General features: G+C 40.9%; 1 protein-coding gene across 1 annotated transcript in view; it reads right to left on the reverse strand.

Moving 5' to 3' along the window:
* Positions 1–24,935, reverse strand: part of LOC124716462 (exportin-6-B) — a gene marked incomplete in the record, with an annotated part of 329,183 nt that overhangs the window by 180,356 nt on the left and 123,892 nt on the right. The window contains 1 exon segment of the mRNA XM_047243176.1: positions 23,712–23,819. Coding sequence (XP_047099132.1) covers positions 23,712–23,819 — 108 coding nt within the window.

The following is a 24,935-nucleotide window of genomic DNA, read 5'->3' on the forward strand; positions in this document are numbered from 1 at the left end:
ATACTCCACAAGCCACCTGACGGTGTGTGGCGAAGGGTTCTCTGAGTACCTCTATCGGTTCTCCCTTCTATTCCAGTCACGTATTGTTCGTGGAAAGAAAGATTGTCGGTATGCCTCTGTGTGGGCTCTAATCTCTCTGATTTTATCTTCATGGTCTCTTCACGAGATATACGTAGGAGGGAGCAATATACCGCTTGACTCCTCGGTGGAGGTATGTTCTCAAATCTTCAACAAAAGCCCATTCCGAGCTACTGAGCATCTCTCCTGCAGAGTCTTCCACTGGAGTTTATCTATCATCTCCATAACGCTTTTGCGATTACTAAATGATCCTGTAACAAAGTACACTGCTCTTCATTGGATCTTCTCTATCTCTTCTATCAACCCTATCTGGTACAGATCCCACACCGGTGAGCAGTATTCAAGCAGTGTGTGAACAAGTGTACTGTAACCTACTTCCTATTGTTTTCGGATTGCATTTCCTTAGGATTCTTCCGATGAATTTCAGTCTGGCATCTGCTTTACCGACGATTAATTTTATATGTTCATTCCATTTTAAATCACTCCTAATGCCTATTCCCAGATAATTTATGGAATTAACTGCTTCCAGTTGCTGGCCTGCTATATTGTAGCTAAATGATAAAGGATCTTTCTTTCTATGTATTCGCAGCACATTACACTTGTCTACATTGAGATGCAATTGCCATTCCCTGCACCATGCATCAATTCGTTGCAGCTCCTCCTGCATTTCAGTACAATTTACCATTGTTACAACCTCTCAATATACTACAGCATCATCCGCAAAAAGTCTCAGTGAACTTCTGATGTTATCCACAAGGTCATTACACTAGTGTACAATAGCATAATGTCAATCAACAGCTCCGCCATTACACCAGTGATGCAAGTGAAGCAGCAAGATGATGAAATTGTAAGTGATCAACTGTCATATAAAAGCCTTTCACATTATTTTCATAACACATAACTGATGCAAATCTATCTGCATCCGATACAGGCTGTAATATACATAGTCAACAACAAAGAAGAAAACCAGCTGAAGACATCACTGATTTCGATTTCTAGATATACAATGCCCCCCTCCTTCCCCCCAAATGCCACACCAGCAGCTACATTAAAAAAAACTATGGACAAAGTGTTCTACACTAATCTAGTTTAAGACTGTTTATTTTTAAGTAACATTTCTCTATGTATGTATTAACGCTTGAAGATGAACAGAACATGTTCGAAACGCGTTGCATTATGTTAGATTAAGCATAAAATAAAATAAAAAGTGACTGGTAGCAGAAACTTGAAATAAATAATTATCCCACACAGTCAGCCATTATGGCTGAAAATAATCGTCATTTATGTATATTGTGAATAGCAATGGTCCTACGACACTCTCCTGCAGCACACCTGAAATCACTCTTACTTCGGAAGACTTCTCTCCATTGAGAATGACATGCTACATTCTGTTATCTAGGAACTCTTCAACCCAATCACACAATTGGTCTGATAGTTCATATGCTCTTACTTTGTTCATTAAACAGCTGTGGGGAAGTGTATCAAACACCTTGCGGAAGTCAAGAAACACGGCATCTACCTGGGCACCCTTGTCTATGGCCCTCCGAGTCTCGTGGATGAATAGCGCGAGCTGGGTTTCACACGATCGTTTTTTTCGAAACCCATGCTGATTCCTACAGAGTAGATTTCTAGTCTCCAGAAAAGTCATTATACTTGAACATAATATGTGTTACAAAATTCTACAACTGATCGACATTAGAGATATAGGTCTATAGTTCAGCACATCTGTTCGATGTCCATTCTTGAAAACAGGGATGAACTGTGCCCCTTTCCAATCCTTTGGAACGCTACGCTCTTCTAGAGACCTGTGGTACACCGCTGCAAGAACGGGGGCAAGTTCCTTCGCGTACTCTGTGCAAAATTGAACTGGTATCCCATCAGGTCCAGCGGCCTATCAAAGGTGAGAAAGAGAGTGCAGGTGGGCACTAAGGAGGAATTTACCTTTTTTTATTACACAATGGACGGCAGTGACACCCTGATCAGAGAGGTAAGATTGGATTTCGGCCTCATTTAGAGCGTCGAGCAGCCTGGTGTAAATTACACCACAGGAAGGATTCGAAGTTCTATGGGCCTTGACATGAACAGCATAGCTGCGGAGAAGCGAGGCAGCAAGCAATTGTTGTGCTTGAGAATCAGAAGTGGTGTCCAAAAGCAAAGTGCCATTCCGTAAATGAGAGCAGGATTTCACAAGGCCAGCAATTGCATCAACACTTTTCTCACTAATAAGCAAATTTACCATGGCGAAGGACTGACCATCTTCAGTACATGAGACCATGAGGAACCGTGGTGCAGTGGGGAGGGCCTTTCAATCATTATCCTCATTATGTTTACATTTTGTAGACAATGAGTGGGAAGATGATTGACTCATCATGAGGAAATCCCCATGATTGACAGCATCTCTGATGGTGCACTCCTTCCAACTGGGGGCTCTCTTCATAAGGGGGCGCACCTGTCTTGGGTGATGGTTCACACCTCCGTTCAGAACTCCCGAACACCTGACAGAGGGATCAATTGGCAGTTTGGGGTTAGAGCTCAGGCAATTTCTCCTCCCTGAGCCTGGCCTGTACCAGGGGGTACGTGCAAACCTTAACTGTTGACCTGGGGCTGGGAATTACACGTTACCCAGTCACCTGTTACATGTCAGACGCATGGGCCGGCCTTCAGGAGTGCGCAGAGAGGAAGAAGAAAAAAGAGGATATTCAAACGCCGAGGCAGAGGAATGAGAAGAGAAGGGAAACAAAGGAAGGAAAAGGGAGCAAAAAATGAAGGTGAAACTGTTTGTACATCAGCGACAATGCAGAACATTCCCAACAAAACCCCATACATGTTCCCCACGGGAGGGGAAATAGAATAACAAGAGGATAGTTATGCAGCACGGAAGGGAAAAAATGCTGCAAAGACTGGGGCCCTGTGGTAGCCAAGCACTAACTTGCCAAAGAGTAGCGAGCCCCCGGGGGGCAGTTAGGGGGTGGGGGAGGGGGGGTGGGGAGGAGCGACAACACTAGAATAAAAAGAAGGATTTTATGCCATAGAGGCACTTTTGACTGTGCAAAAGAAGATCTACAATTTTAAGTTATAGTCATAGTATGTTTGCATGCAGATCTACACAATTTAACTGTTTTCTTTATTATTATTATTATTATTATTATTATTATTATTATTACCACCACCACCACCACCACCAATATTATTAAATGCACCACTACATATTATTCAATTTAACTATTCACATCAATAGCATGCAAAATACTCAAAGATGAAATAAATGAACAGCAGTTCCCTTGAACTTCAAATACTGTAAACTTGATCTTCAACATGCCCTATCCTCCTGCTATCTACCTGGACTCAACATACAATAGCTGGACTTCAATCTTCTTCCTTTCTTAATTCCAATTTGGGTTTGTTATAATTTTCAAACTAGATGGTCCAAGACTGGGTGTATACTAATGGAACATTATTTTCATGATCCTGTTGCATATTCCCACTTTAATTAATAAAGGCCATATTTCCTAAGCAAAGTGACAAAAACAACTCCATTCTTCTGCAAGGTGATTAATGCTTGACTGCCAAAACCATGGAAATACAATAAAATAAGAAAACAAACTAATAATACATTTTAATCTTCGGTAATTATGTGAACTTATTTATTTCCCTTGATAGCTCCCAGCCACAGAAATCTGTTTTGTTTTCATTTGAGGTGGAAGCTGTAAACGAAGAGGTAACAGCAAAATCACTAAACGAAAACATGGGTCAGGTGGTAACTACTCCCACCCCCACAAAAGCTCTGACTTTTTTGCGTGCGCGTGAATCTGGCAGCTTGGGGCACTACAAAAATTTTTCCGGTAGCATCTGGATGCTTGCCGCTACTGCAGATACAGCTAACGACGGACTTGAACTAGCCAGAAGCAGTAGAGGGTACTGCTCACACGCGACTCAACTGCGCATGCATGTGAGCTCACTAGCAACTGCTCAAATGAACCTAATGTAAACACGAAGCCTATACGAAAGATAGGCTGCAGTTCATACATTACGAAGGTAGGTCTGCGCTCACTCAACTAGCAGACAAACCATGTTTCTACACTTGTAAACTCATAACGAGGTGTGTACTTATGAACTAGAATTGCATCTTCTACTGGAATCTGACATTATGGAGTCTTACTGTTACTAGTCCTACAATGATCACAAGTCCACAGGCCTACATAAAATTTGTTAAGGCTGTACTGGGGTACAATAAAATTAAAATCATGCCAAAATGGTTATCAGTTGCATAAGGCAACACTTCTTGTATGCAACGAGGACTGTTAAGCAGAAGAGACTAAATGCTATAAACAAGCCATTATACCATTTATATCACGTATTGATCTCAAATTAAATTTTCTTGTAGTACCCTTGATCAGTAAGACTTCATAATAGCAGATTCCAGCAGAAGATGCAATTCTCGTTAGTACGTACACACTCAGGTGCGAGTTAACAGGGTCAGAACACGTCTTTTCTGCTGAGCTGAGCGAGCGAGTGAGTTCAGGCTTATCTTCGAGACGTACGCGCCACAGCCTGTCTTTCTCGTGGGCCCTTATGTAAACAATTGTGACGTCACACTCATCGGAAGCATTTTGTTATTATGAAGTATTGCATAGTCTTCATCCTAAGGTCTCTGACACATTCTTCTGTTGGCAGATGCTTGTGTGTGCACAGTGTTTTGTTGTTGTAAATGGCGCATTTCCTTTGCGACTTAAGTTTTGTTTTGGTTTTTTCCTCTTGTTTATGTTTTATTGCTGCAGTATTATTCTGCAGTAGCAGGATACATTAATATTCTTTGAGTATCAGTTCTTACCAGTCAAAATTACAAAAATTTAACTGAAAACTAAAAAATGAAAAATTCCCGAGCTTCTCCCAGATTTCCTGGGGTCTAAACACCCTGTGCTAAAAACATACAAAAGGGGAACTATCCAATCAATACAACAATGAACATCCAACATCTCTCACATAAACTATCAGCCTGTTGCATCTTTGACCAATAAGGAACAGGCCTCTACGAGAGCCCACAGCTCACCTTTAGGCAGGCAGAGAGAGTACTTGGGATACCCATCAGGCAACCCTATGGACTGCAGTCACACCCTGTTCTGTCATCTGCATGAGCCATTTGTCCACCCCTGTCTGTAGGCACTTGACTGAGGTATACAATTGCACAGGCTAGGGCTTGCATCTGTAGCTCCACACACGTGAGCAGTAGCCCACTCCTGCCCAAAGGCATTCACCTGTCCACAAGTGGGCTATAGAGTTGGAATAGCTTGCATTATGTACTGTACCACATAAAAGTACACCAAATTCAAATTTTTTTTCTCATCAATCAATTATGACAGGAATACAACAACAATAAAAATCTACTTCATCCTCAAAGTCACTGACTTAGTGGTTACTTTTATTCTGGTAATAAAAGGAAAGTAACTCCACTTTTTTTGAAAAAACTACTTCTACTGGGTACTTCTAAAATCAAATCAGGTAAGACACATTTTAAGAGTACCATGCTCACCAAGATCAATTTCTTTGATAACAGGGGACATAAGTGCTGACAACACACGAATTTTTGTTTGAGCGCATGTATATTATTATACAGTCAGTCACTTATTTATGAAACCAAAGGAACGTATAGGTCAAGAATAAGATGAAAAGATTTTATACATCGTAGTGGGAGTCACAGTAGCAGTAGCAGGTTAAATTTACATCAGAGGTAAATAATGCAGAAAAACGGTTGGAAGTAGGTGACTATATATGATATAAGAACGACACAGAGAAAATGCAATCATGGCTACAGCAGTACTAAAGATGATATTTTATCTCCTGTAACATCTAAAGAGTCATATTAAGGAAGGAATTACTAACTGAAATTTCAATGGGAAGGAAGTTCTTTGGTAACAGTGCAATAGACGAGTCTTTTGAACAATACAGTATTATAGTAGTCGTAATTAAAGAAGCAGCATTCATAAAACGAAGTAGTTTCTCTGAATGTGACAGCAGAACAGATAACAATGAATGTAAGTAGCAGCTAAATCAAACTGGAGAAGATAAAACAGGAAACGAATGCAGGCAAGTCATCACAGATAACAGTTTGAGCATAAGCAAAGGATAGGTGTAGAAAGAGGAAGACATTAATGCAGACGTGGAACAAGTCAAAATTACAAATAAAACATTGGAGCCTTAAGCTAAGTGTAATGTGCAAGACTGCATGACATCAAGCATATTTGAGGCTGAAATGGAAAACTGAGCCAAATCATCACTGCCATATGACGGACAACAGAGGATTAATAGAAATAAATATTAACAAAAGAGATAGAGGGGCTGGCCAGTACTTACCTCAGCTCAGTACAGCCGATAGATACACATAAAACAGAACTGAAAATTAACATTCCTAGCTTTCGGAACTTTGTTCCTTCATCAGGGAGGAGAGAGGGGAAAAAAAGGGAAGAAGGGAAAGTGGATTCAGTTACTCACAACCCAGGTTATGAAGCAACAGGGAAAGGTAAACAGGGAGGGTAGCAAGGATGGAGGCATGGTTGTCCCATGCCTCCATCCTTGCTACCCTCCCTGTTTACCTTTCCCTGTTGCTTCATAACCTGGGTTGTGAGTAACTGAATCCACTTTCCCTTCTTCCCTTTTTTTCCCCCTCTCTCCTCCCTGATGAAGGAACAAAGTTCCGAAAGCTAGGAATGTTAATTTTCAGTTCTGTTTTATGTGTATCTATCGGCTGTACTGAGCTGAGGTAAGTACTGGCCAGCCCCTCTATCTCTTTGTTAATATTTGTTTCACATCTTATATGAGATTTTCCATTAATCATTTAGATTAATAGAAATAGAACATCAAAATACTGTATAACTGGTGAACTTCAGAACAAATAATGGCTTTAGGAAGGAACACCTCAAGAATATTAAGAAGGAAAAGAAAGAAGAGGAATCCATAAATTTAGTGGAAGGAAGATGGCAAGGGAGATGATGTTGCAGAATCAAAAATAAATACAAGAAAGCAAAGGCATGCAAAACATAGGATTCAGAATCATTGAAAAAATTTCAAAATGGCTCTGAGCACTATGCGACTTAACATCTGAGGTCATCAGTCCCCTAGAACTTAGAACTACTTAAACCTAACTAACCTAAGGACAGCACACACATCCATGCCCGAGGCAGGATTCGAACCTGTGACCATAGCAGCAGCGCGGTTCCAGACTGAAGTGCTTAGAACCGCTAAGCCACAACGGCCAGCTGAAAAATTTCAAGTATGCTGTACAAAAGTTGAAGTATATACAGCTATCTGAATGATAAAGTGACAGCTTACGATAATTGGGAAAATTGGGTTAAAATTTTCACACATCACCAATTGGTAGGATATCCATACCTAATACAGCTGACATCAAGTTAATCAGATTCAGCGAATATCTCTCTCTCTCTCTCTCTCTCTCTCTCTCTCTCTCTCTCTCTCTCTCTCTCTGTGTGTGTGTGTGTGTGTGTGTGTGTGTGTGTGTGTGTGTGTGTGTGTGTGTGTGTAATTCAAATGGGAATCTTTCATGTGTACACAGCACATGAAGAGCATCAAGTGGAAGCTTAGCGATAGATGCTGCTGTTTTCAAGTGTGGAGTATGACACACACATTTTAACAATACCACCCTAGCAGCTTCACAGGGAGGCAAAGAAGAACAAGAGGCATGATGTAAATGTGTCATAGGTGGCAGCTGTAGGGGGTATGTGGCTGATGTAAACAATGAATTGTATAACGATTTGCCTGAAATGAAAATCACATCAAAGTGAACTATGGTGGGGATACACTCATCCAAGAATCACCAGATAGCATGACAAGGCATGATGCCACAAGCTGTGGTGCACACCATCTGCATTTCAGAATGTGGCACAGCAGGGTGTGCTAAACGTAGCTATGAGAAGGAGTTAACAAGTTTAAAATTAAGCTAATGGTGTGAGAGAACATGACAATGCCTCATGCACAGCAGTATTAGCCACTCACAGAACCAAATCCACCAAACCAGGCACTGGCGGCAGGTTGCAGCTTGAGCAAAGCTTACCATGCCCGCCAATACTAAAAGGAAAGAGAAAACCAGGCTACTGGATTGGAGTGTATAAACAGAGAAAATGCATAGCAGAGCGGGCCACTTACAAATGTAATCCTGCCAAATAAGATTTCAATGAGAAGGATGTAGTAAAGTGCTCATAACATACTGCGGGTCAGACTACGACACCCACAGCTGCAACCCCCCCCCCCACACACACGAGGGGAGGGAGAGAGAGGGAGAGGAGGGAGAGGGAGAGAGGGAGGAGAGGGAGGGAGGGAGGGAGAGGGGGGAGAGGGGAAGGGAGAGGGGGGAGAGGGGAAGGGAGAGGGGGGAGAGGGGGGAGAGGGGGAGGGAGAGGGGGGAGATAGAGGGAGAGGGGGGAGAGAGGGAGAAGGGGGGAGAAGGGGGAGAGAGGGAGAGGGGGGAGAGAGGGAGAGGGGGGAGAGAGGGAGAGGGGGGAGAGAGGGAGAAGGGGGGAGAGAGGGAGAAGGGGGGAGAAGGGGGAGAGAGGGAGAGGGGGGAGAGGGGGGAGAGAGGGAGAGGGGGGAGAGAGGGGGAGGGGGGGGAGAGAGGGGGAGGGGGGGGGGAGAGGGGGGAGAGGGAGAGGGGGGAGAGAGGGAGAGGGGGGAGAGAGGGAGAGGGGGGAGAGGGGGAGAGGGAGGGAGAGGGAGAGAGAAAGAGAGGGAGAGAGAAAGAGAGGGAGAGAGAAAGAGAGGGAGAGAGAAAGAGAGGGAGAGAGAAAGAGAGGGAGAGAGAAAGAGAGGGAGAGAGAAAGAGAGGGAGAGAGAAAGAGAGGGAGAGAGAAAGAGAGGGAGAGAGAAAGAGAGGGAGAGAGAAAGAGAGGGAGAGAGAAAGAGAGGGAGAGAGAAAGAGAGGGAGAGGGAGGGAGAGAGAAAGAGAGGGAGAGGGAGGGAGAGAGAAAGAGAGGGAGAGGGAGGGAGAGAGAAAGAGGGAGGGAGAGAGAAAGAGAGGGAGAGGGAGGGAGAGAGAAAGAGTGGGTGAGGGAGGGAGAGAGAAAGAGAGGGTGAGGGAGGGAGAGAGAAAGAGAGGGAGAGGGGGGAGGGGGGAGAGAGAGAAAGAGAGGGAGAGGGGGGGAGGAGAGAGAGAGAGAGAGAGAGAGAGAGAGAGAGAGAGAGAGAGAGAGGGAACAGTATTTTTGCAGAGAATACAGTTTGAAAACTGCCTCAAGAAGGTTTCAAAGAGATGCTTCATTTGTCATGTAAATGTAAATATTGGCATAAATGTGCTCTCCCTATATGTTAGGATTTTAATAACTAACAAGCACCAAAGGATTGCTACATATGTAGACATGCGAAGTCTGACATGTTGCATTTTAGCTGTGTATACTTTTACTTGAGACAAACCAGTTTATAATTTTATTTCCAACAAATTGTATGGAATGTGCAATATACCATACAATGTATGTAATGTGTGATATACCCCTCCCCACCCCCATCCTCAGAAAAATACTTAGGGCAGTTAGAGTTAAGACTTGCAAGAAATAGGAATGTAAAGGTTCAGGGTCCCAGTTTCACCAATAATGTACACACAAAAGAGATGTAAGCCCCTGATGGTGAATGAATGTGATAATGTGTACGAAATTAAAAATAGCAATTACTGTTCTATTGGCATGGAAGAGAGTAACAGTCGTTCTGGAATTTTCATGTCGTATTCTGCTTTGATTGTCAATTAAGACAAACTTTGGTGGCATATTTACTGTTTTGGGAGTATGTACCTTAGTGTAGCTTACGTACATTCGTTTGAACACACACACATTCTTATACAGTCAATTAGTCAGTTAATTTTCCAGCTGGTTGGAGTCAGAGGAGTGGCATTAATTGGAACAGTAATCAATATAAATACAAGATTAAATTATTTAAAGAGTAGAGCGGACCACTCAATGAATAGTGTGTGTTGGGCCATAAATAAGCACACAAAAGAAGAATGAAAACTTTGCTAGTTTTCAGATGGATCCATTAATTTGATGTAGTACACACACATCAGCATGCCCATTAATGCGAAATTTCACTGTGTAATGTCTCTTGCAGCGGTCTCTCCACGATATTTTCAGAAATTTTATAAATTATATAACTCAGTACATATCTCGAAATATCTCTTCTTATCTTACCGATTATCAATGCAAAGTAGTTTCAAGCCCAATTATTCCTTGGAGCGTCCATTTACTCCATGGAATAGCTTCTCTGCTATCTATGTTTTCTCTTAGGAAAAAGAATAGGGGACTACTACTTGCCGATTAGTCGTGAAAGAAGGATGTATATGTATGTATTGTTGAGCTAGTCGCCATCTTGATGAGATTCTGTATGAGAAGGAATTTAATACATGAACTAAACTAAAGTAAGTGTGTTCGCGTATTATTTAACGGATTATTATTATTGACAGTGTCTGCTTACTACGCTGTGTTGCACGGGATCAGTGGGGAACGTCTGAATTACACTGGACGAACCTGCCGTTTTGTATGCTCGAGATATCCAGTTACTTCAAATAAATAGGCTAACACGGTCTTACCAGCAGATCTCCGGTCTTCCCCATGTGATCACCGAAAGTTAATAATTATTACAAATGTTTCCAGGAGATCGACTGACAATTTTCGTCGCACCGAGACTTCGAAATTGCTTCACTGCCTTATGGAATTTAAGTTAAGCTTAATTTAATCAGGATAGAACAGTATTGAACTGTGTGAATGTGATAAGCCTGCTTTGTCAATGAAAATTCCCTTAATATACACATGTTTTTTACTATCCTGATCAGTGAAGCTAAATCAGGCCGGTGTGAGAGAGGTTTTTAAATTTTAGATCCCATAGAAAATATATTAAAACTGCACTGTCCTAATGGATTCATTTGTCTGTGGTTATTTCATGCAGTGTTGCTTGTCTGTTAGCACTGATAACTCTTCACAAACGCTGTTGCTCTTGGTCATAAAGTGAAGGTCATCGACCACTGAGTTGCCTGTGGTGAGAGGTAATGCCTGAAATTTGGCATTCTCAGCACACACTTGTCAATGGAGATCTCTCAATATTGAATTCATTAATAATTTTTGAAATGGAATGTCCCTTGCATCTAGCTCCAACTACCACTCCACATTCAAAGTCTGTTAATTCCTGTCATATGATCATAATCACATCGGACATCTATTCACATGAATTGCCTGAGTACAGATGACAGGTCCGCCAATGCACTGCCCTTCCATACCTTGTGTACATGATACTACTGCCATCTGCATATGTGCATACCACTATCCTATGACTTGTGTGATCTCAGTCTATATAGAATTAAAAAACAAAAATAAAAATAAATTGTCACTGAAGAGCCTCAATCCCACATTATATGGAAAAATGAATGTAGGACTAGCACACTACACACTGCACCACATGAAAACCGCAATGAGCCACTCTATAAGCATGTACCAGCATTGTCAGGACAATTGTTGCACTGCATATGCACTCTGAATGAATGTCAGTAATGTGCCTGGAAGAAGAAAAGTAACAAACAAAGCTGCCGGGAAGTAGACTCAGGATGAAACTGTATATTTAATTAGTTTGTATGAGGAAAGGCCAGCATTATGGAATGTATAGTTACAGGACTACAGGAAATGAGATTAGAAACAAAGTTTACTGATTGAAATGGCTAATGTTTTCAACACCTCGTCAGAAGAAATTTATCAGAATACCCACAGTTCAAGGAAACGGAAAAAGTAGTTTTATAGCATGGATTAATTAATATACAGAAACAAGTGAAGTTTTGTTTTGAAGTAATTGTTTTGGTACTCAGAAAATTGCCATTTAACTTCAAGTACTACAGCTGTGTCTATAATTTTGTAAGATGTGGTATTTATTGATTCTATTATTATACTGGGTGTTAAAGAGCAGATATTCAGGAATTTACGAGTGACTCCTAAGTCAATAAAAGTAAAAACATTCGAACAAATACATACCTGGAAATGCTTCATTTATCAAACACTCGCCCTACTTGGGTTTTGAGCATCTATGGGTGTTAAGATGAAATTGGTGAAATGTTATTTGATTGTAGTAGTTACTTTACCAAATATTAAAGAGAATGAACATAGCTGATGCTATTAACATTGTGTCACAAGCAGTCTCTCTAACACTAATGGATTTATGCATAATAGTAGATTGGCAATTTTGAGTCCAATTGTAAAGAGCATTTCTTTCATGTCAATCGCTGTCATTCCCATAAAATTTTGATTTTGTTGTGGATTTTCCATCACAAGCTCTACAATGAGATTCTTGCATACTTCATAATCATACTGCTGCCTAATCTCCTCCTTACTCAATGCAAATATGGTCATTTACATTTTTTCTTTGCCAATAAAAGTATTAAAAGTGAAGCTGGAGCCCAGTGCTCTCCTAACGCAATCTTGTCCATCATGCACAGAACTACAATGGAAATATCTTGCAAAGAGTGATCTTTCAGCTCTCACACACACTCTCACCCTGCTGTGCGCAAATGCTATGCTTCTGACATCTGTTCCTGCAAGATTCTCATACACTTGTAGAAAGTACTAACAAGGAACTATCTGACAGTAACTATCAATGAAAATTTGCACCTAGTGAAACAGTTCTGCGTGTACTATCTGAGGGTACCAAAAGTGTCTTATACTAAAAAAACACTCTCACATTTATCCCAGCCCTTAGAATTATTTCCTACAGTAAATGTAACTTTTTAAGTGGCTGCATCCAACTTTCCTCACTGGTCTCGTTGCATTAGCCATGATATGAGAACACAAGTAATATGTGGACCGGCCATCAGTAAATATTTGTTTGTTGTGTATCAACTATTTCTGAACCAGTATACACTGCCTGACAAAAAAAGAAGTTCCCAGAAGACATGGTTGGAAATCAATGTGGTTATGTCACGTACGCACAATTAGTGAGTTTGTAAATGATTAGAGTTCCAATTATCTTTCACAAATAGAATGGCCGCCAGAGTTCATGTGTTAGTCATGTTCAGTGTTGTCATCAGGTGTGGTAGGTTATGTAAAGTAAGACAGAATTATTAACTCTTTGTCTTACAATTTAAGTTCTGTTAGCATGAGCCGTAAGTGGCTGTAAGGTACGGATGTGCCTCACAATTCCCGGTGCTTACACACGCTAAGACTGTGGTGCAGTATGCCTAGTGGCATCCGAAGTCGTGCAGACACCCTCGGGATTTGTAAATTCGTGTGTGGGATATCAGTAACGTGACATTTCTACAGGTATAATAAATAACGACGATTAGTTGCCCATTGGAGACGAAACACTCATTGTCTCAAACACAACGATATATTCACAAACGTTTTATTTCCCTTTACAAGCAAACATACATTGATGAAATACATCTTAATAATAATAATATTCACAACAATACAATGATCTAAGACTGTATAATATTTTGTTCAAAACATTCTGGGAGCCGTTACGTTAGTACGTTGGCAAACATATTTTCAAACACAGCGTCTTCACAATGACATGTACACTAATTTAATAGCCTTCGATTGTATAATATCGTTCAAAACAATCTGGCACATGTAATGCAACCGTACACTTTTTGCATTGCCACGTTGTTTCGCTGCATTGTTTATGCTTTCTGCACACTACTCAAGTTCTCGCAGGATTTACTTTTGATGGTGCTGGATCAATATGTTTGGGAAAATGTGCCCAATGTTGCGCGTACAGTCTTTGTGGTATATCGCTGGATGCTAATCGTCCCTTCGATCACTGGATGCTAATCGTTTCTTCTGATTATATTCCGGTAAAGGTGTAGTTTTCAACAATGATTCTGCAATGTGAATCATATATTCTGCGTAGCTCTGTCATTTGCCACAATGTATTTTGTAATACAAAATGTACTTGTTAAATAAAGCAACATCAAATAGGTAAAAGAATATCTTGTGGTATCCTTTCACACATTTTCTCGTCACAGGGAAGCATGCGAGCATCTGGTCTTAATGATCAATTCCTATCATGCCTCTATTGTATTTGATGACACATTTCGGTTTCCACAACGCATTGCGGAGAGGTGTGTCTGTGGCAATCATTTCTGCTGTTTAATGTTTTGTGGAAAGCATGTAAATGTCTTGTTTATCTTTCCATTTTAGTGGAAATATGCCATTACAACTCCTCACTGTATTTATCCTTTCTTTAATTTTGCCTTCAGGAAGTGTGGGCATGTTTTTTCTGTTTGAGCGCACTGTTCCAATCACATTAGTTTTATTGGTGAGGAGAGTTTTGAAAAGTTTTGGTGAAGAAAACCAGTTATCTAAATATAGAGTATGCCCTTTGTGTAAAACCGACTGTGATAGTTCTAGAACTACACTTTCAGAGGCACTACCACTAGCATCACGTTTGTCACTACCCGTGTATATCTTAAAATCATAGCAGTATCCTGAACTTGACTCAACAATTTATAAATTTTAATACCAAACCTTGCTCCTTTTGATGGGTTAAATTGTTTGTAGGATAAGTGCCCCTAAAATTTCATTAATGATTCATCAATGGCAATATTCTCTTGTATTGTGTACACTTCCTTAAATTTTTGATTGAACATATCTATGACTGGCCTTAGTTTGTACAGTTTATCTGTGTTGTTGGCTAATTGTTATTCGCTAGAGGTAGAAGTCAACCTATGTGCAGAAATCTCCTGAATGGCATCGTCTTCGTAAATATTGGTGTTTCTATAATGGCCCTCCTAGACCAATACATCTGAATCGACGGTTTCCTTATTTCAGCCATGATTGTACATAACGCAATGTATATTTTTATTTCATTACAGCTGATCGGAGACCACTTTTGGTCTATTTTTTTGTCTCTTCTGTTCATTGTTGAGTACGTCTTGTGCATACCTATTCATCTCAGTTACGATGTTTTCCCAAAATGTGCTATTAAATATTACATAGAAAACGTCTAATTCTCTGATGCTTGTACTCACATGCTGTAAAGCTGCTTCCTTTATTCCGGGAATTTCCGTATACGTCCAGATTGTTGGTTTATTGTCATCCTATTGCCACATCCGTGACTCTGATTGTTGCTCTTCTTCGTCAGTAACATCTTCAATCACCAGCCGCTTACACTGTTTTCGTACAGGAGGTAAAACGTTGCTACCACTGTCACTGCCACTGTCATAATATCCTGCAAAATCATTGTTGGCTATGCCATCACATGTCTCCTTTTCTTAGTGAACACGTTTGCTACACTTCGGGGACATTGTGAAAGTATTTTTGTAATGTCGGCAGGTCCGAATGCGGCGAAGAACACTTCATGTATGCCATGTGTACTCGATCAGCTCCGCAACGTGTCAGAGACGTTCTGGTTTCATTTGGCACGGCTGACCGACCACGTCTCTCAAACAACATGCGCTTGTTCGGTGCGGTAAACGTACCACATCTCTGATACGTCTAGCTGATGTTTGGCCAGGTCGGCACGCTACGTCTCTCACACGACATTGTAAGCTAAGGGGTAACACCAGGGATGGTTTTGAAAGGGGCCTCATTGTTTGTCTCCAATTGGCTGGCTGGGCGAATTTTGCAATATCCAGAATTGTGGGGCATTTGGATGCGACAGTGGCCCAATGTCAGCTGCACAGAAACATGAGGGCAGGCATACACATCATCACAGTTCTGGTCGATGATGACTGACCACCACAAGGGAGGATGTGGACTCCTGCAACGTTCTGTGTCCTCATCCACCATTAGTCAGAGACTAGCAACAGTCGGACTAGGGAATTCATGTCCTATGCACAGGCTGTTGTTAATACCACAGATGTGTTTGGAGTGGTATCATAGTAGGGAAACACTGACTGCTGATGAATGGCTATGTACTATCTTCAGTGATTAATCTTGGTTCTGGACTACCCCAGAAGCCCATCACTGGTGAGTACGTAGGCAATCTGGAGAGAAGTCCAATTCTTATACGGTTTTTGAGAGGTACAATGGCATTACTCCTGTTGTGGGGGGTCATCAGGTATGACTTCAGCTTGTGGCTGGTAGTGATTGAAGGAACGCAACCTGAGTCCTTAATGCATTACCTCTCATGTGACAGTATTGTGGGTGCATTTTTGAAGAGGACAGTGCTTATCCACATATGGCATGTGTCTTATGAGATGTCTGCATGTAGTTGAGGTATGCCCATGGACAGCATGATCCTCAGATCTGTCCCGAATAGTACATGTGTGGCACTACCTTGGACATCAGCTCCATCCCAGTGCCTGGAAGGAAAACAAGGCTTTACGACACCTTTCACAAATGAATCAGTGCATGTGTCCAGGCCACAGACAGTAGAATGTCATACTGATAATTGAGCTCATTCAGACACGTTATTTGTGAATCTGAGTCGATTTTGTAATCGCTGAAATATTAACATATTACTCTACCTGAAGTTTCATTTCATTTCGTTTCCTGCTGCCTTCCTGGGCGCTTCACTTTTTTTCCTCCCATATGGTCACAAGTAGGTCTCTTCCTTAGACAATGCTTACTCTCTACATGCAACACAGTGCACTAAACTGCAAATGTGCAGCTTAGGAACTTGAAGCTGTAGACTTTGCTCGTCAGTACCAATGGAACAACTGTTTCAAATGGTCAATGTGTCAAACAGTTTAGCAGCAGTAAGTTGTTACAGCAACACATTATGAGATTTAGAATATGTGTAACAGCCCAACCATATTCTTTGAAATGTTATGTAATAATTGGGAAAGTCAAAACAAATATCAGTCTGCCCTGATATATATATATATATAAAACAAAGATGATGTGACTTACCAAATGAAAGTGCTGGCAGGTCGACAGACACACAAACATACACACAAAATTCAAGCTTTCGCAACAAACTGTTGCCTCATCAGTAAAGAGGGAAGGAGAGGGAAAGACGAAAGGATGTGGGTTTTAAGGGAGAGGGTAAGGAGTAATTCCAATCCCAGGAGCGGAAAGACTGACCTTAGGGAGAAAAAAGGATAGGTATACACTCGCACACACACACAACACACACACACATACACAGACACAAGCAGACATTTGTAAAGGCAAAGAGTTTGGGCAGAGATGTCAGTCGAGGCAGAAGTGCAGAGGCAAAGATGTTGTTGAATGACAGGTGAGGTATGAGTGGCGGCAACTTGAAATTAGCGGAGATTGAGGCCTGGTGGATAACGGAAGAGAGGATATATTGAAGAGCAAGTTCCCATCTCCGGAGTTCGGAAAGGTTGGTGTTAGTGGGATGTATTCAGATAACCCGGACGGTGTAACACTGTGCCAAGATGTGCTGGCCGTGCACCAAGGCATGTTTAGCCACAGGGTGATCCTCATTACCAACAAACACTGTCTGCCTGTGTCCATTCATGCGAATGGACAGTTTGTTGCTGGTCATTCCCACATAGAATGCGTCACAGTGCAGGCAGATCAGTTGGTAGATCACGTGGGTGCTTTCACACGTGGCTCTGCCTTTGATCGTGTACACCTTCCGGGTTACAGGACTGGAGTAGGTGGTGGTAGGAGGGTGCATGGGACAGGTTTTACACCGGGGGCGGTTACAAGGGTAGGAGCCAGAGGGTAGGGAAGGTGGTTTGGCAATTTCATAGGGATGAACTAAGAGGTTACGAAGGTTAGGTGGACGGCGGAAAGACACTCTTGGTGGAGTGGGGAGGATTTCATGAAGGATGGATCTCATTTCAGGGCAGGATTTGAGGAAGTCGTATCCCTGCTGGAGAGCCACATTCAGAATCTGATCCAGTCCCGGAAAGTATCCTGTCACAAGTGGGGCACTTTTGTGGTTCTTCTGTGGGAGGTTCTGGGTTTGAGGGGATGAGGAAGTGGCTCTGGTTATTAGCTTCTGTACCAGGTCGGGAGGGTAGTTGCGGGATGCGAAAGCTGTTGTCAGGTTGTTGGTGTAATGCTTCAGGGATTCCGGACTGGAGCAGATTCGTTTGCCACGAAGACCTAGGCTGTAGGGAAGGGACTGTTTGATGTGGAATGGGTGGCAGCTGTCGTAATGGAGGTACTGTTGCTTGTTGGTGGGTTTGATGTGGACGGACGTGTGAAGCTGGCCATTGGACAGGTGGAGGTCAACATCAAGGAAAGTGGCATGGGATTTGGAGTAGGACCAGGTGAATCTGATGGAACCAAAGGAGTTGAGGTTGGAGAGGAAATTCTGGAGTTCTTCTTCACTGTGAGTCCAGATCATGAAGATGTCATCAATAAATCTGTACCAAACTTTGGGTTGGCAGGCCTGGGTAACCAAGAAGGCTTCCTCTAAGCGACCCATGAATAGGGTTGAAGGATACAGAACGCATCTCTGCCTACGTAGATCAACACCTTCAACCCATTACGTGCAGTCTCCCATCCTTCATTAAAGACACCAACCACTTTCTTGAACGCCTGGAATCCTTACCCAATCCGTTACCCCCAGAAACCATCCTTGTAACCATTGATGCCACTTCCTTATACACAAATATCCCGCACGTCCAGGGCCTCGCTGCGATGGAGCACTTCCTTTCACGCCGATCACCTGCCACCCTACCTAAAACCTCTTTCCTCATTACCTTAGCCAGCTTCATCCTGACCCACAACTTCTTCACTTTTGAAGGCCAGACATACCAACAATTAAAGGGAACAGCCATGGGTACCAGGACGGCCCCTTCGTACGCCAACCTATAAAAGGTTGATAACTTATGCTATTACACAGGATGACAGACCGCACAAGACCGCAACACATGGTGAACACTACCTTATTTACATGGCCAAACAGGCAATCCTGCTTCATCAGACTGTTGTGTGTTGTCAATCTGACACTGTTAAATATAGGCTGGACTTAATGTGTGCACACCACTGTGTTGACTTCCAATGTCTGGAACCACAAGTGCCAAAGACTGCGATGCCCATATGAATGCCACTGTTGGCAAGGTGAGTGTCAAAATTGAACATTTTTTCAATATATCCTGCTTCTAGCTCTACTTTAGTGTTGGCCATAGTGATAGTGAACTGGCAACTTAAAAAATGTTTAGTGATATAGAAGATAAGTGTATTTTTTTAGGGTATTTGATTAATACATGTTGAGGACAAATTTAACATCAACACTATATCATAGAAGTAGTTGGTAACTGGTTCATCATAGTCATTCAGTAGGTAATCTTTGTTGATGGTTTGAAGAACTATAAGCTGACTTGTGCCATATTATTATGTCTGAAGACATTGAGAAGTTGATGTGATAAGCATTCCCACATGCTGCAAGTATCAAAGTTTGAGGTCTTGTACAGCTCAAAAACCCCTATTATTTATGTATTACAATGTAACCAGTCCTAGGTATGAAGCTAAGTTTCATGTTACTTTTTCAAAAATCTTTCATTACGACGTTTTACAGGCACCGGGCAATTTTCTTACTTTTTATAGAAGCAACGGTAGAATTTCCCATCTGCAACATGGTAGAATGTTGAGTATGCCTCCACGAAATTTTATGTAGGGCAATCTTAGTTTAGATAAATATTGGAGATTTTACTTATTTGCCAGCTTTTTCCTTAACCCAGATAGTCCTGAAATATTTGTTTTTCAAAATTGATTTATATCTTATCTACATTCATTCACAAGTTTGTAAGGAAGAAAGTAAAAGCAATTTTGAGTATTTAGTATTACCAAAAATGCGCGTCGTTCCTGAAAGACGTCAGAACAATGAGGGAACATGTTTTTAAAGTATATGACACTGCACAATTAACTTGTTTTGGTTTTTATACTTTCAAATAAACAAACATAGATTTTAATTATGGGCTAAAACAGCTAATAAATACAAAAAACAAATAAAAAAACCTACACACATATTTTATGCACTAGTACGATAAGACAAAAAGCAACAAACATGAAGTTGTTTGTCACATTTTACGCACATAGTAGTAGTTCTTTTTGTGGCAACTTTGACATTTCAACTGCTGCTTCTTTTTTGTTATCTCGTCCGTTGGTAATTCAGCAACATAATGTTTTCTTCCATCAAATCTGGAATTTAGTTTTGCCCTCTTACTAGGACGTCCTCTGTTGTTAGTGACTCTTTTGTTACTTTCAAGAAATGCAGTGACAATTCGACGACGAAATGTCAGATGATCTATGGGTTCTTGGTTGTGCTTGTAAAGATTCCAGGCATTTTGCTCTGCAATGTCTATAAAATGTGCAATGATTGGGAAATACCACTTTTTTCCTCTTATAGAGCATCTATATAGGGATACATTTTGGTCAGCTCGATGTATGCCTCCCATATGAGTATTGTAGGAGTGTAATAAGTTAGGTTGAGGCACGCTAATCCTTTTCTTTTGTTCCCTGGAAAATCTTGCTACAGAGCGTAGTGGTTGCACTCTGTCAAAGTTGGTGGTTACAGTAACAACATTGTTGTCATTCCAACGTACAATGGAAATCCCGGATGCTGAGTCAGAACAAACTTCATATGATCCTCTATTTTCTTTCATCATTTTATCTACAGATGATAGAATACAATTCTTAACTCTGTTTCCTCTTATTGTTCCTGTTGCTTCCATGCCCCTCTCTTTTAGGTCATGTAGTAGTTCAACGCTGGTAAAGAGGTTATCGAAGTATATTCGATATGGAACATGTGGAAGTAATTGGTCAACATAAGTCATTACCACACCGTACCCCATACCTTTCGTTTCATAATCCTTACTACACGTGCTAGCTCCTTGGCAGGGTTCAAGCCAAATAATATATCCCCCACTTGGGCCTCCACACCAAAATTTGTATCTGCATCGGATTGGTTTCCCTTTTATGAATTGTTTGCACCTGTGACTTCCGAAGTATGGGACCATTCATCGACAGAACGATGCCGCACGTGAGGCACAAATTGTTTGAATCTATCATTCAGCATACACAGTAATGGGCGTATTTTCCCAAAACGGTCTGATTTATCTAAATTGTCATTGTTGCATACATGCAAATTGGGAAAGATAAAAGTCAAATCGATCTCTGGGCATGGCATTTGTTACGAGGTCGTTGTGACTGTCTTTATCTGGTTGCCAGTACATCTTCCTGCGTGACACTGTTACATATCCACTTAGCAGAAGTATTGCAATTAACACCAACATCTCATCTTCTGAACAATCACCTAGTCTATTTCTCTTGGCTGCGTACTGATTTGTGTAAGTAACCATCATTTGAAGCACTTTGTTATCAAAAAACTGTTGGAAATATTCAAGCGGTGTTCCCCCTTTCTTCATTGCAACTGTGAACATTAGAGGCCATATAGGTGTTGGATGAACTATTTCACCACTTTTCCAGTTATATTTCTTGAGGTTTAGAACTTTATTCTTCAATAGCCTTGCTGGTTTGTTTGTGGTTGTGGTTGTTGTTGTTGTTATTGTTGCTGTTTTTGTACTGCTGGAGGGTCCTGGAACAACATCAGAGGTAAAGGGTTGTTTCCTTAGTGCATTCACTGCATTACCATTGGTAGAAATGGCCAAATCACAAAGCGCAGTAGCACTGAGCTGACTTGCTGGTAATTTATCTACACTTGGATTTTCTTCAGCACCCGAATCTTCATCTGTTATGTCATCAGTTGAATTTAGAGCAGGGTGTAATGTTACATTCACACCAGTATTAGGTATTCCCTCATCTTCTGATTCTAACATGTCCAAAAGTTCCATCAGTGTACATCCTTTTTTGTGTGAATACAAAATGACAACATATCACCCTGACGCCCTTCTGGAAGGACGGTTGAAAACATTATTGAATTACAACTGACAAAAACTTTCAATCATAATATGAACCCATAAATAATATAGGTTAATTCTTTAAGATATTATATGACAAGTTTCAGAATTATTGATGCAATATGAATAAAATATACACACCCATCAATGACAAGGTCAGTCAGTTCGTCCATGGTAAAATCGGCCCTATTTTCAAGACACAGTTTCTCACTCACTATGAACGACAGCGTCAAACTGACTGTCGCAGCGCGCAACTGACTCTGCCTACTTCATATAACAATGCATCACAGCCTGTTGCAACAATGCGTTATTCGAAAAAATAAATAATTTCAACAGTGAGTGATGTCGTCCTTCCAGAAGGACGTCAGGGTTATCTGGGTTAATATATTATTTCCAATGTTCTCTTTCCTTACTTACTTAAGAAGGCCATATCAGCATTCTAGATCTTCCTGTTGCTTTTACAATGCATTATGGAATATGGTTTTGTGTACAATCTGTTGCAGTCACTCTCTTAGGAAAAATCTATTTGAAATGACAAAATCCTCATTTAAATTGTCATTGTTATATTCTTTCCCAGTCTTTGGGATCAGTGTTTTTACAGTGAAGGACATGGATGGTAAAAAACACTGCTAAGATAAAATACTTCTAAACATAGTTAAATGTTCTCTTCTGTAGGATGAACCTTTAACTTTTATATTTCTGGAAGATGTATGTGATTTACATGTTCCTGATGAGTCCTGAAAATGAAGGACAGTTATTTTGAGCACCAGTGCACTGCCAAATTTTGTTTCACACTCAAACACTGATAGTGAAATGTTTGCAAAACTACAGCAGGTGAACCGAGAGTGTTTTTGTCACAGGCTGAGGTTTGCAGGTGGTTTAAGGAATATTTTGAGGGCTCAGAATGAAATGAATATTGTCAACACTGAGAACTGGTGCATCACAGTTGGCACGTATGGGTAATAACACTCAGAGAGAAACTGAATTCTATTTTCACTAACTTTCAACAAAATTTGCGTTTCACAATTGAACAACAAAAAGACTGCCAGAGAGTTAACACACACACACGACCACAGTCTCTGGCAGCTGTATATAAATTGGTTACCTCGACTTTGGGTGAACCTGTCTTACATGTCTGAACTTTCCACCAAGTAACAACTTAAGTATTCTCTGGAATGACAACTTAATTGAAATATACTGACATCAAGATACAGAGCATCAAACATTTAAAATAGTTCTTTTATTAATTTCATGCTCTTGTACACAGATTAAATTTCAGTCAAATGTAAATGAAATGTTGCGGTTTTAAAATATATGATGTGACAGTATAATGTGTACGAGTTACTGACTGATTTCAAACAATGGAAAATCCACAACCGAATAATGACAATATTATGGAAAAGACAGATTGCTGTTCACCATATAGAGGAGACGTTGAGTTGTAGACTGGCACAACAAAAAGACTGCTGCACATTTGGGCTTTTGGCCAAAAGGCCTTCTACTTAAGTAGAACACACACACACACACACACACACACACACACACACACACACACACACACACCCTGCACATGCAAGACCACTGTCTCTGGCTGCTGGGACTGACTGATTTTGATATTAGTTCAGTCGTTGTTCCAAAGAATGCCTCAACTGCAGCTGATTCATAGCTTTTTATGTACTACGCCCAGCATCAAGTTAAAATTGTGGCATACTGTTTTGTTTGCCATTATGTACAGTGGAAGCAAATCACATAATTGTAATGCATTCCTAACTGTTTTTAGAAAGTAACATCACTGACAGATACCAGAAAACTAAAGCTTATGCAAACCAGAGACAGAGTGATGATAGAAATAATTTTTCTCCTGCAGATTTTAAATTACCTGAATGAACTGGTGATGCTGAGTTGGGCTGCCCATGGGTTGGTGATGGAGGAGGGGTTGCTGTAACACCATGCTGTTGTTGCTTCTGTGCGATTTGTTCAAACAGATCTGTGTCAATGAAAGATTAATTTTAATTACGATTGGCAATGGTATACCACAAATGTCTTAAACTAGCAAGATGATTAATATTTCTGTGTTTCAGATCAAAAACTTATCTGGATTAATACAGTGAAAACACAGATGTTTCACTGTATGCAACACCTGCACATTTACAGAGTAACTAAATGCTTGCCCCCAGTACAGTTTCATATTTTATACAATACATACAAGGTAAACTTACTAAGAACTGGGAGAAAGATCTCTAATCACATTTTAGTCACGATTAAGGTTTGGCGACTGAGATTAAAGTCCTCCTTGCGCAATGTTGTGTGTGAGTGTTTATTCCTATCATGGCTGCCAGAGATGCTTTTTCATTTCTATTGGAATATACTTATTTTGGACTTGTTATCTATTGTTTTTCAGAGGTATACGAGGGTTGTTCAAAAACTTCCAGAATTTTGCCCACAAAATTTTTCTATGCTTACCTTTTACTTATTGTCTGTAGTCTCCTTTGAAATAGTCTCCTCCATAACTTATACACTGCCCCCAGCACCATTTCCACTTCTGGAAGCAGCCTTGGTATGCCTCTTGCTGGATTGCGCAAGGCACAGTCTGCGAATTTTCTTTTATCTCATCTATCATTGCAAATATTCTTTCAACGAGTTCTTCAACTTTAGAAATAAAAAAAGATCAACAGGGACCAGGTCTGGAGAGTACAGAGGGTGAGGCAGCACACTGATTTCATTTTTTGTGCAATAGTCATGCACTAACAGGGATGAACACATGGGTGCATTATCGTGGTGCGTGAGCTATGAATGACTTGCCATATTTCGGGCTGTTTCCTTCTCATTTTCTTGCAGGCATTGCAACAAGTCCTGCATCCATTAACAGTCCGTCCCTGTGGCAAGAATTCATGATGAACTCACCCTTCAAATTCAAAGACAACTATCAGCCTCACTTTCACATTTGAACTGACCTGATGTGCTTTTTTTTTGGCCTTGGAGAACCTTTCCTGACCCATTGTGAAGACTGAACCGTGGTCTCACCATCATAACCATAAACTTATGTCTCACCACCAGTTACAATTCTCTTAACCCTTTAACTGCTCTGAATGTGTTAATGTAC

The sequence above is a fragment of the Schistocerca piceifrons genome, chromosome 1, assembly GCF_021461385.2.
Source record: "Schistocerca piceifrons isolate TAMUIC-IGC-003096 chromosome 1, iqSchPice1.1, whole genome shotgun sequence".
NCBI lineage: Eukaryota > Metazoa > Arthropoda > Insecta > Orthoptera > Acrididae > Schistocerca > Schistocerca piceifrons.